The sequence below is a fragment of the Galleria mellonella genome, unplaced genomic scaffold (genome assembly GCF_026898425.1).
Source record: "Galleria mellonella isolate WM207_F2 unplaced genomic scaffold, CSIRO_AGI_GalMel_v1 utg63, whole genome shotgun sequence".
NCBI classification, from domain to species: Eukaryota; Metazoa; Arthropoda; class Insecta; order Lepidoptera; family Pyralidae; genus Galleria; species Galleria mellonella.
The window spans coordinates 430,434-443,901 of record NW_026442130.1 but is presented as its reverse complement, the minus strand read 5'-3'; the positions used below and the strand labels follow the sequence as shown (position 1 = coordinate 443,901).

The following is a 13,468-nucleotide window of genomic DNA, read 5'->3' as shown; positions in this document are numbered from 1 at the left end:
TTTGTTTTTTTTTTTTGTGGTTTGCTGTCAAATTTGACTTAGCTGTCATAAGGCTGTCATTTCGTTTTATAGGTATCACCGGGAATCACAACATATATACGACAATACAACCGCTGATTTTATTTTATTTTGTTTGAATAAATAATCGTAATTTTAAAAGAATACAAATAAATGAACTAAAATGTCTGAACGAGATTATGCACCATTGAGCATAGCCTGCGTCCGTGGGCTATGTGACAAAATTTACGATAAGAGAAAATTTGCTGGTGTTGAAATTGAAAAGTATGTGTAATTTATAATTTTTTCTTAGTATCAAATTACCGCTATAAACTTTTGTGATTAATATGTATATATGATGCTATTTGTAGGATGGTAAAAGATTTTAGTGATACGAACAACACAAGTCAGATTAAGCGGTTGATTCGAGTTCTCGGCCAGGACTTGATGTCTTCTACAAACCCCAATGTGAAGAACGGCGCTCTAATGGGACTGTCTTCGGTTGCTGTTGGACTGGGAAAGGTACGTGAATAAGTAAAGTGATAGAGTACTTGATATTAATTATTTTTATTCTCCCTTTTCTGAACTATTTAAGATTCTAACATTTGGAATGTGTATTCTGATAATGCAGGCAGGGTTACCATTTCATCTCACCCACCAAAAAAATTCTTAAATGTTGACTTATAGCATATAATGTTAATAAGATAGTTTTATTTACCTAATTTAATTCTACCTGCAATTTATATCCAAAATGGGAAGTCCTGGAGTATATTTATTTGGAGAAGCATTCAAGGTGGTTGCAACTTTCAGTCTTGATGAATCCACTGAGAACACAACATTAGAAAGAAACATAATTTCTATATTTTTATACAACCTTCTATTTTTTGCTCTTCCAATATATAATACAGTAGAATAATCTTTATTCAAATATACTTGTTTATAGATAATACATGTTTGCTACATAAATGATTCAATTCTACTTACAGGGCTGTGTTAACTATCTACCTGAACTGACCCATCCAATAATAGCTTGCTTTAGTGAAAGTGAGTCCAGAGTACGATATCAAGCTGCCGAAGCTCTATTCAATGTTCTGAAGATAGCACGTGGGGACTCCTTGCCTCAGTTTCCGATTGTGTTTGATGCACTCGCAAGGCTTGCTGCAGACCCAGAGCCTCAAGTTAAGCAAGGGGCTGAGCTTTTGGATAGACTAGTTAAGGTATACCTTATATGAAAACTATAGTTTGCTTGGATTATTCTAAACAGAAAAAAAAAACTTAGTAAAATAGCTAAAAAATCCTTTTGAAATTGCCTATGAAAATTCATATATTCTGAAATAATAGAAAATTTTCCTAACCTTATAAATACTCTATTGATATAAGCTAGTGGAGCATCAGTAAGGATCAAGTCATGATGAATTTACTAAGAATTTAGAACCATAATAGTTTCCAGAGGAACCTTGTGGAGGTGGACCTAATGGACTGGATCTTCCAATCTTCATTTCCAATACATTTATTTCCCTCTATTAGTGTTATTACATCACTATAGTTATTCTGTATATTGCTGACAGTTCTGTTACCTATTCGAAAAGTAAATTATGCAAGTACAATATTGGTGTTAGAGAGAGTATGCTCAGTCACAGGCCACATAGTACTTAACAATATAGCAAGACTACTTGCCTAAGAAAAACTGTCCAACTGTTGGATCAATCTGTTAGTAGCACTGTCAACTCACTCTCTAACCTTATAATAATAATAAACTTTTTATTGCGCACAGTAGAGATGTATACAAGGAGTATTTATACAGAATGTGCATATACAATAGGCGGCCTTATCGCTAAAAGCAATCTCTTACAGGCAACCTTATTTTAGAGACTCAATTTAAAAATAGTGCTTAACATCGTCAAATACGTTGCCCTGTCTGGCCATATTTTTTTTATGGATGATAATGGAATGGTAGCCCCACCCGCGCTATTGGATTACACCGGCGGGGCACCACTGAAGGATGATAGGTGAGGATGAAGTAGGTCAGTTAGCTCATCGTGACGAATTCAACGAGAATTGTGCACGATGATTTCCAGGGGGAACCACATGGAGGTCGACCATTAGGTATAACTTATTAAAGTTATATTGCTAGCAATGGGGCCGTCAAACTCCACTGCTAACAATCCCTTTCCCCCCTGTCTGGCCATATAGGCGTGATAAATATATTGTAATGAGTATAAATGTGCAGGACATAGTGACAGAGTCATCGTCGTTCGACCTGGCGGCGTTTGTACCAATGTTGCGCGAGCGCATCTATACACGGAATGCATTCGGGCGCCAGTTCATCGTGTCGTGGGTGTCAGTGTTAGACGCGGTACCCGATATTGACCTCATTGTGCACCTGCCTGAGCTGCTCGATGGACTGTTCAAGATGCTTGACGACGCCAACTCGGAAATCAGGAGGATGTGAGTGCACACATAGCAATAGTATAATTATTCATTCAAGGACTCAATTTGTTTTTTTTTTTCAATTGTATACTTTTTCTATGTTACACAATTATCGAGTTCTGAGTTCAAAAATTCTTACCAGTATAAACAGTTTTTGATGTGCCAAACACTAGGTATAATGTTTTGTGTATTTAACAATTCCATTTTAAGAATGTGCCGGTCTTATAATAATGTTCAGCGTGGTGGTGCTCATCAGGATGGTGAAAAGCTTGATATATTTGGTCAGAAGTTCAGTAATTTTCGTCACGACGTTTATTTTCCTCTGTAATTAGTAGATAGTTTCTTTTGTTGTAACATATATATGAACGTTTATAATCTAAATAAAAATATATCTAAATAAAAAAAACAGTAGTATAACTCTCGAATCCAACATCGATATCAATCTAATCTATTGTCAATGATAATTTTATACTGCACTCATGAAACAAAATAGTTTATGTTATCCATATTATATTGATTGTTTAATGTTTATATATTTTTCATATTAAATTGCAGGTGTGACGTGCAACTGAGTGAATTTCTAAGAAGTATAAAGAAGGACCCGTCGCGTGTTGATTTCCAAGCGATGATCAACATTCTCATTACGCACGCGCAGTCGCCGGAGGAGTTATTGCAGGTCAGCTCATATCAAATTGTATCATTATTAGTTGTACCTGTGATTGACATGTAGGGACATGTAATGTAGACATATTAATTGACTTACTTCCCCAAAATCTTGAAAACTAGTAGTGATCTAATTTCTTGATTACTAAGGAAATAACTTGGATCAACAAACTAAATGCGACTTAATAATGACATAATTAAGTCGCATTTAGTTAATAATAAATATATAATTATTATATATAATTAAGTAATATATATATATATATATATATATATATATATATATATATATATATATATATATATATATATATATATATATATCAATTGTAAATGTCAATAAAATGTTGTCTGTGAAAAAATCTTCCCAAATTTTATTTATACAGAGAGCCAATAAAAAAATCACGTCAACTTTTTTCTTAAAATAAGTATGTTTATTTGAATGCTCCAATAGCAAATTATGTATATGTAAAATCTTACAAAGAAATATATCTTAACAAAATCTCTTTGAGGAAGTAGCACCTCGCATTTTTAACTGATTCTTTAAATGATAGTAATTACTAGTGGCAGTGTGATAATGATGTGTTGGGTGGTGATGGCGGTGCATGTGTGGTTGCAGCTGACGGCCATCACGTGGATCAAGGAGTTCGTGGAGCTCGCGGGCGGCGGAATGTTGCCGTACGCGTCGGGCGTGCTGGCCGCCGTGCTGCCCTGCCTCGCCTACTGCGACGATCCGCGCAAGAGTATCCTTTGCACCACATGCAGTACCGCTGCGCTACTCATACTGCACGGTGGTCACGTTTGTACTTTCGATGACGGGATATGGCTGTGAAGTTGCAGGGCATGGAGGCATACCACCTTAGTCCTAAGGAGTGGTAATGCATGGTGGATACCATGAGCAGAAATTACAGAGTACTCTGTAATTTCCAGTGTTGTTCGTGGCTATAGGCGATAGTCACTATTTTCCCTAAGATGGGATATAAGCTGGCTTGCCATTCCATGTTCCATAAAATACTTTATATGAAAATTAATAAATAAGTTACAATTTGTATTGTTTATCACAAGCTGGATGAGAAAAGAAAAAAGCTAATATCCACAAAAATAAAAATTATCATCATCATCATCATCATCATATCAGCCTTTAACTGTCCACTGTTGAACATAAGTCTCCCTGGAGAAATTTTGCCAGTAGTTGCCACGCTTAGCAGGCGAATTGGCAATCGCAGTAAGGCTTTAGAGATGTTTTAAGAGGGACGCTGCTGCCCATCCCTCGCTCTCCTTAGTCGCCTCTTACGACACCCACGGGAAAAGAAGGGGTGACCTATTCTATGCCGGAACCATACGCCTTTATATGGCTAAATAAAAATTATAACGAGTTATCGCATTTATTAAGAACTATTTAAAGGATAAAGCTTTTTTTAAACATTGACATTGTAGTATTTTTTTGTTTATATTCTTTATGGCAGTCCATGGGGAAGACCTATGTTCAACAGTGGACGGATAACGGCTGAGATGATGTAGATTCTTATTATACTTTTTGAAACCCCGATAAGTGTAGTATGATCCTGTCTTGTATTTTTTTATCTTTTAACTCTTTAACGAACAAGTTCAGACATCCGAGAAACTGCAGCCACAGTTAACTTTCAATTAACAAAGCTGGTTGTATCCGAGGGCACCGACCCACAAGCTGCGGATGGGGACAAACCGCAATCAGAAAGGGACAGAGTTGTGGAGGGCGAGGGCGATACAGAAGACGAGAGGAAGGGCGAGGGGGAGGGCCGACTAGATCTGCCCGCAGTGGTGGGCGTGCTGACGCAGATGCTGCACCACAGCTCCGTGCACACCAAGGTGGCGGCCCTGGACTGGATACTGCACCTGTACAATAAGTTGCCGAACGAGATGTTCGCGGCGACGGGCGCGGTGTTCGTGGGCGTGGTGGGCAGCCTCACGGACGCGGCCGACGACGTGGTGCGGCGCGCGCTGGCCGTGCTGGCCGAGATCTGCTCGTGCCCCGCCGCGCACGCAGGTACCACCGCCTCCGCTGCTAACGTACCCTAGCAGCTCCACCTCCCCGTGATACCCCCTGACGTGAAAGAAGGGATTGCTAGCAATGGAGAGGTTGCTATCAATATACCCTATCCGGTCGATCTCCACGCGGTCCTACCTGGAAACTTAACTTTTGTGACTAATTTATCATTCAATCATATCCCGATATGCTAACTGACCTGCTCTTTCATTCTCACTGTCGCTCTATCTGTGTATACCGATATCGCAGACGGAGTAACCATTACATTATCGTCCATTAAATTTTTTTTTTTATACTACTTAGAATGGCAAACAAGCTGACGGCCCACCTGATGGAAAGTGGTAACCGTCGCCTATAGACATGAGCGGTACCATGAACATAACAGAGTATACTGTTTCGCCCATGATATCCCCCATGCGTTGCCATTCCTGAGGACTCAGGTGTTATTCCTCTGTACCCTGTAAATTCACGCCATATCGCACCCTTCAAATCGAAACACAGCCATGCAAACACAACTGCTTCACGGTTGAAACACGAATAGGACAGAGGTACCCAAGCAATAGACTTTTGTACAAAGTCTCCCTCTGGTAAAATTATCACCAACATATACATTATTGAAGTCACTATACTCTTTTGTAGAAAAAAAAAAACTGTTTGCCTTCAGGTGATTTGGAGTCTAGTCCATACTACTACAAGTTCCTACAAGCCTTGCTGAGGCTACTCGCGGCCGACGATAATTTATTGGAAGATAGAGGAGCGTTTATTATTAGGTGAGTTAATATTCAATGTTAAAAAAACTTAAAATAACATATTCTAATAATTGTTTCTTACTTATTTTTTGAAGATCTGTTTGCCATTTGGCAAAGGCCTCCTCCACTCTCGCCTGTCTTGAAAAAAAAATTTGTTTTTAATGTACTAAGTTGATCTGAATAAAGGCCATATTATTATAATATTAAATGTTTCTATTAAGAAGTTTTGAAGTTACTGTACAGTGCCGTATGAGCCCTGTCTGTCTAAACAAGTGGTGAACCAATCTATCATTGATACATTTTCTTTAGTGCTCGCTTGTGAAAAACAAAACACCCTGTATTACTGTCTCGTTCTATCTCATGCATGCGATAACGGTATTGTATATATTAACAGATACTCTGAACGGCATACTGTTAGCCGGATCTCTGTCGCCTCACTGCACTATGGTTATAACAAAATTAATTCTAACAATAAGCTACCTTCAATACATTGCAATTCCTGAAGACTATGGTGTATATATATTTCTTTGTGTTAATTTCTTACAATATCTGTAATGGTGTATAAAAATCAGCTCTGTACTGTTCTTCCCCTATTACAGAAATTTGAGTATTTTTTGGTAACAGAAGGGAGGGGGAGAGTTGAAGCAGATTCCAGGTCTGTGCTGCCGTGTCCCAGACAGCTATGCCTCCTGAGACAGGGTGTAAAAGTAATTTTTGCACTGTAATATTCAATTCTATAACATCGATATTTTTGGCTCACGGTATCGAGTGGCCGTGTGGTCCCGGCATAGAATAGGCCACCACTTCCTTTCCGGTAGGTGTCGTAAGAGGCAATTAAGAGAGGGCGAGGGATGGGCAGCAGCGTCCCTCTTAAAACATCTCTAAAGCCTGACTGCGGTTGCCAATCCGCCTGCCAAGCGTGGCAACTACTGGTAAAACCCCTCAAGGGGAAGGCTTATGTTCAGCAGTGAATGGTTAAGGGCTCTAAATGACGATGATGATAATATCGAGTTCCCTTATAGAGAGTATCATGATGTAAGGTGTGTGGTGTGTGGCAGGCAGCTGTGCGTGCTGCTGAACGCGGAGGACATCTACAGGGCGGTGTCACGCTGCCTGCTGCAGGAGCGCAACCTGCGCTTCGTGGCCACCATGGTGGACGTGCTCAACACCATCCTGCTCACCGCCGCCGAGCTCTACGACCTGCGCCTGCAGCTACGTTCCTTCGACAAGCCGGTACGTACCGCACACACATTTTATACATTCGGACAAACCGCATCAATTTACTAAGCTGTCTGTCACCAGATGTCTTCATGGCTGGGTTTTTTTTTAATGGATCATAATGGAATGGTAACCCCGCTTGCGCTATCGGTATACACTGGCGGGGTACCAGTGAAGGATGATAGGTGAGGATGAAGCAGGTCAGGTAGCCTACCGTGATGAATCTAACAATAAATCAATCACGATGGTTTTCAGGGTGAACTACTAGGAGGTCGACCTGACAGGGTATATTGTTAGTAATGGGGCTACTAATGCCCATTAGTAACAATCCCGTTCCCCGTCATAGCTTGGTTTTAATAAGCATAACGTAATCCCCATCTTAAAAAAAGTTTCAATTTGACACAAAAATCCCCATTAACAAAATGATCCGCCATTTATTGAATTCATTTGTTACAAAAAATATGATAAATGAAGAACCTCTCGACGGACTATGTGCAAACTTCACATAAACCATCTACTAAATAGTCCGAACAAAGCCTAAACATTTGCTTTGGATAGGTGAGCCCGTTCTTGAGTTATAAAATTACAATGAAAAGTGGCATTAATTTTTATATATACAGATAAGCAAGACAACTGATAAATGTAACGATACAGTGGTTAATTCTTGTCGAATTCTTCACGATGGGCCGGCTGAATTGCCTATCATCCCTCACTGGTGCCTCGCCAGCGTACACCAGTAGCGCAGGCGGGGTTATCACTTCATTAAAAAAAAAATTATTCTGTGTATTCTGTGATGTTCATGGCACTATTGGATACATGGAATGTATATCGAGCTCGTTTGCCTCCCGGCACTTGTGCCGCGTTGCGTTGTGCACCGCGCAGGCGACGCACGCGCTGTTCGAGGGGCTGTACGCGTGCTGGTGCCACAGCCCCGTGTCGCTGCTGGCGCTGTGCCTGCTCACGCACAACTACGCGCACTGCAACGCGCTCATAGCCACCTTGTATCCTTTCTACTCTCGCGCACCTGCTAGCTTTCATTCATGTCTCGCCTCAACATTTTTGTCTTAATTTCCTTATTTATATTTATTTATTTATAATATATATATATATATATATATATATATATATATATATATATATATATATATATATATATATATATACATATTATAGGAAGATGATGATGATATATATACATATTTTTGGTGAGTATTACAGATTAAACAATGCTTGTCAAACACCAAAAATACAACATTATAATAATAATGGAATAATAACAAAAATTCTAATTATATTAAACAAAATGCAATTCTGTGTAATTTGTTATCTGTTACAATACAGTGAAAAAAGTCCATTTCGGAACTCGCTACTACTTTATTTAGTACATAAGATAATTTTTATTTGTTATTAATTATAATTAAGTTGAGAGTCAGTTATAACTAAGTAACAAAATATTCCAGACAGTAAGGGACAATCTCTTAAGAATATTTTCCTGTAACGTCAACAATTAAAGTGTCCACCAGTATTATTATTTTTTTATTTTTATGCAACTTAGAATGGCAAACAAGCTGACGGCCCACCTGATGGAAAGTGGTAACCGTCGCCTATAGACACGAGCAGTACCATGGACACAACAGAGTATACTGTTTCGCCCATGATACCCCCCATGCGTTGCTATTCCTGAGGACTCAGGTGTTATTCCTCTGTACCCAGTAAATTTACAATATAAATGTTTGATGTGAATATAGTGGGTCTGTCTCCTTAATACACAAATTCAGCGGTGATTTGGAGATCACTGTGGACTTTCTGACTGAAGTGGACAAGCTGGTACAGCTCATCGAGTCGCCGATATTCGCATGTGAGTGATTATGTTTTTGTAGATTTGTACTTTTATTTTCTAAGAAAACATTGTAATTATTTCCTAGAGAATCCCGTTTTCTCCCACGAACACTCAGGTTATGGAATGAGCTCTCTGCCGAGGTTTTCCCAAGAGACTACAGCATGGGGTTTGTCTCCATTACTAACAATTCCTTTCCCCCCTACTGATACTGGTTAGACCTCAGTATCAACCATTAGTAGTGGGCTGCACCGCGTACGATTTTTTTTAAGTGGATGATAATGGAATGGTAACACCCCACCCGCGCTATCGGTATGCACCGGCGGGGCACCAGTGAAGCATGATAGGTGAGGATGAAGCAGGCCAGTTAGCCCATCGTGACCAATTCAACAAGAATTGTTCACGATGGTTTCCAGGGGGAACCACGTGGAGATCGACCTAATAGGGCATATTGCTAGCAATGGGGCTGTCAAACTCCATTGCTAACAATTCTTTTCCCCCTCGCACCGCGTACCGGTGGTGGTGGTGGAAGTAGTAAGACATTAACCGCGTACGGTTGCGCCGCGTGGTGTGGTCGGCGGACGGCGCGTGCAGACATGAGGCTGGAGCTGCTGGGCGCGGGCGGCGGCGAGCTGCGCGGCGCGCTGTACGGGCTGCTGATGCTGCTGCCGCAGACCGACGCCTTCCACGCGCTGCGCAACCGCCTGCAGTGTGCGCCGCCACCAGCACCGGCACCGGTAGCAGCAGCCGCCCCGCCCGCCGCGGCCGCGCCGCCCGTCGACTTCGAGCGGCTGCTGCGCGAGTTCGAGCGCGTGCAGGCGGCGCACCGCCAGTACCGGCTGCTGGACCGCGGCCGCGGCAAGCTGCACGACGCCGCGCTCGCGCTGCGCTACTCCTAGTGCCGCCGGCACCGCCTCGCACCACACCACACCACACCACACCACACCACACCACACCACACCACACCACACCACGCCACGCCTGCCATATTGAACGAACAAATACAATAAAAATAAATCATACTGATTTGTATACAAGTCAATTATATGAGCATTTTTTAATAATATTTCTTATAAAACTACCGGCCAGTTTCAAATGCAATATTAATTGTAAAGAACAGTCATGTTTTTATGATTCGGTTATATAAAAATACGCCAAAAAATAATGTTAAATACAGTGCAATTGGTACAAAACCCAATTTGGACAGGAAGACAAGCCGAGACTGTTTATTAAATAAACCAAGTATATAAAAAAATATGCTTATACTATTCTTTATCAACTCGATAAGTATGTTTTTTATATTTTTGTAAATACAATCAACTATTAGATAAGTCTATAGTTAACTTTATTATATTTATTAGATAAATAATAATGTTATTATTAATTAGTAAAATATGTATAAAATATGTATAAAAAATAAAATAAAACATTTTGTTTATATATACTTCATTCTCTAAACTTTTTAATTTAATCGACTCATTTCTTACTATTGCTATTTTGAGTTTAGTATAAATTATTTTAAATACATAATCTTCGAAAAGACTGCTCGAGCTGTCAGACCAAGACGCCGCTCACTTCAGTCCTGTCTTGACCACAACGTAGTGCAATCCACGTCGAAACGTCGGCAGTAAAGAAGCAGGTATGTAGGTACTATTCACCTGTAAAAGCTTTCACATCGCGTTAACTCCCGATTGTGTATTTAAAATATGTGTAAACAACGCGATAGTTTAAAATCAACTATTTTAATACAGTCACACCTTGGTTCACCAAAAGATATAAACAAAACAAGTAGTTTGACGAGTCTTTTTTTTATTTCATCACAAAACTTTTTGCTCTAAGGAAAAATATATAAATTTTGATTTATTTTTTTTATACAACTTAGAATGGCGAACAAGCTGACGGCCCACCTGATGGAAAGTGGTAACCGTCGCCTATAGACATGAGCAGTACCATGGACATAACAGAGTATACTGTTTCGCCCATAATACCCGCCATGCGTTACCATTCCTGAGGACTCAGGTGTTATTTTTCTGTACCGTATAAATTCACGCCATATCCCACTCTTCAAACCGAAACACAGCCATGCAAACACAAGTGAAGCAGTCACGGTAGAAATATTATGTGATAGTCGTGTGCTTTTATAGTGTGTGGGCGGAAAATGAGCTTGGTGAACAGAACTGTTGCTCCCTAACAGGTCGACCTCCCCGTGGTCCCCCCTGGAAACCATCGTGCTGAATTCCAAGTGTATTCATCGCGATGGGCTAACTGACCTGCCTTTTCATCCTCATCTGTCACCCCTCACTGTTGCTCCGCCAGCGTATACCGTTAGCGCAGGCGGGGTTACCATACCATTTACACCCATCAAAAAAAAAAAACAGAACTGTTGCTTTCGACCTGCTTATAGTAGAAACGGTTATAAAATCTCCATGAGAAAGAAATAGGCTATACTGTATTTCACACAATGTGCTCGGTAAGGTAAAAAAAACCAAATGTTACATTTATCACATTTTGTTAATTTTAACTTTCAAAAATCAATACTCATCATCATATCGGCCTTTAACTGTCCACTGCTGAACATAAGCCTCCCCCTTGTGGGGATTTACCAGTAGTTGCTACGCTTGGCAACCGCAGTCAGGCTTTAGAGACGTTTTAAGAGGGACGCCGCTGCCTATCCCTCGCCCTCTCTTAATTGCCTCTTACGACACCCACGCGAAAGGAAGCGATGGCTTATTCTATGCCGGGACCAAACGGTCATTAATCAATAATCAATAAAAAAAATAAGCACTGTTGAAAATGAAATTTTAAACCCAATCCCTATATAATTATTGTGCAAATTGGATTGTATACATAATTAGATTAAAACAAATACTGTCGCTTGTGTACCCGTCTCGTCTGACTAGAATGGATATTCGCAGAAGAAACAAAGTAACCGACATAGACCAAAGGATAGCAAGCTGAAGTGGCAGTTGGCTGCTCAATAGAACCGATAACCGATGAGAAAGAAAGGTTCTTGAATGACGACCTTGTATAGGCAAACGCAGTGAAGAACGACCCCCCCCCCTCCACTGTATGGAGTGACGACGTTAAATGTATGTGGGACATAAAAAGTACACTTTATAACTAACAAAGCCTCACATTCCGTCTACGTGCCTGATGTCGCTATGAATGTAAACACAAATTTCGTAAGTTCCAAAATATAATTATCAATTCTAACCACATCAATAAGGGGGAAAGGAATTGTTAGTAATGGAGACTGAGAATCCCATTGCTAGCAATATACCCAACCAGGTCGACCTACTCGCTGTTCCCCCTGGAAACTATCATGGTTAATTCCTGATGAATTCATCATGATGAGCTAACTGGCCTGTTTTCATTCTCATCTATTACCCTTCACTGGTGCTCCGCCAGCGTATCCCGTTAGCGTAGGGGGGTTACCATACCATTTTCACCCATCAAAAAAAAATTGACACTAATGTAAAATTTGTAAAATCAGTATTATGAATGAATGAATGAATGAGTATACTTTATTTCCATTATACAATTTAGGGGACAAGCAACACAATAAATATAACGATGCAATGGTATAAGTACAGTAAGGCGGTCTTATTGCTGAGAGCAATCTTTTCAAGACAACCTTAAGGTAATGAACTAATTGTTGTACAAGTAGGTATTGTATGTATTAATTGTATCTACCACTGTATCTATTCAAATTACATGTAAACGACATGTGAATCTGATCGCTTTTAACCGACTTTAAACAGAAGGTAGTTCTCAACTCGATCGTGTGTTTGTTTTTGTTGGTTACCTCATAACTCGCATCAGTTCTAGACCGATTTGGAAACATCTTCTTTTTTTTTTGTCTAAAAAGATATACTTACAAAGTGGTTTTATACATTTTATTTCAAAATCTGTTTAGTAGTTCAGTTTTTTTAGTGAAATAACTGGTTTTGTCACAATTGAAGTCTGTTTTTTGTACGATACAAATTTTAATTATATCCTTGTATATTATTGTATGAAAACATTGTATTTATTGTACGTTATTGTAAGATTAGAACTAAGTACCTACAAGGAATTACATAGAAGGAGTGATAAAATTGTCAATTCATAGCAGCCTAGTGTATAGAAAATGTTATACGGCCGTATAACCCTACCAAATTCAGATACAATCTGCTTGCATACTTTCTACATAAACTGTGTCCAATATATAATCTAGTAATGTAAAATTTGTTATTGTCAAATATTTGACACATCAAACATTTTCTATACACTAGCAGCAGGCTATGAATTGAGAAAAATAGCGACTGATGGTGTATCTTTTAAACTCTTGATATTTATATGTGCATAAGAAGAAAGGAGGCAACCATATTGCTATTGATTAGATGCTGTTTCTAAATTTAAGTTGGTTATATCAGCCCGGTATATCTAACACTGTGTTGATTTCCAAAGACGGCAGACTTAAGTAGACATAATATGTCGTTATACCGATTTCTATCTAAGGCTTATAAATTTGTATGTGTATATATATATATATATATATATACACAAATA

The 13,468-nt window shown here is 39.5% G+C and overlaps 1 protein-coding gene across 1 annotated transcript; it reads left to right on the top strand.

Annotated features, from left to right (window-relative positions):
* The first annotated feature begins 59 nt into the window (after positions 1–59).
* LOC113521915 (protein VAC14 homolog) lies at positions 60–13,456 on the top strand. The gene is made up of 12 exons (XM_026907577.3): positions 60–282; positions 369–519; positions 984–1,214; positions 2,228–2,445; positions 2,983–3,103; positions 3,710–3,833; positions 4,703–5,116; positions 5,781–5,886; positions 6,924–7,098; positions 7,966–8,084; positions 8,862–8,941; positions 9,515–13,456. The coding sequence occupies exons 1-12, from the start codon at positions 182–184 to the stop codon at positions 9,817–9,819; spliced, it is 2,145 nt and encodes a 714-aa protein (XP_026763378.2). The 5' UTR covers positions 60–181; the 3' UTR covers positions 9,820–13,456.
* The last annotated feature ends 12 nt before the right edge of the window (positions 13,457–13,468 follow it).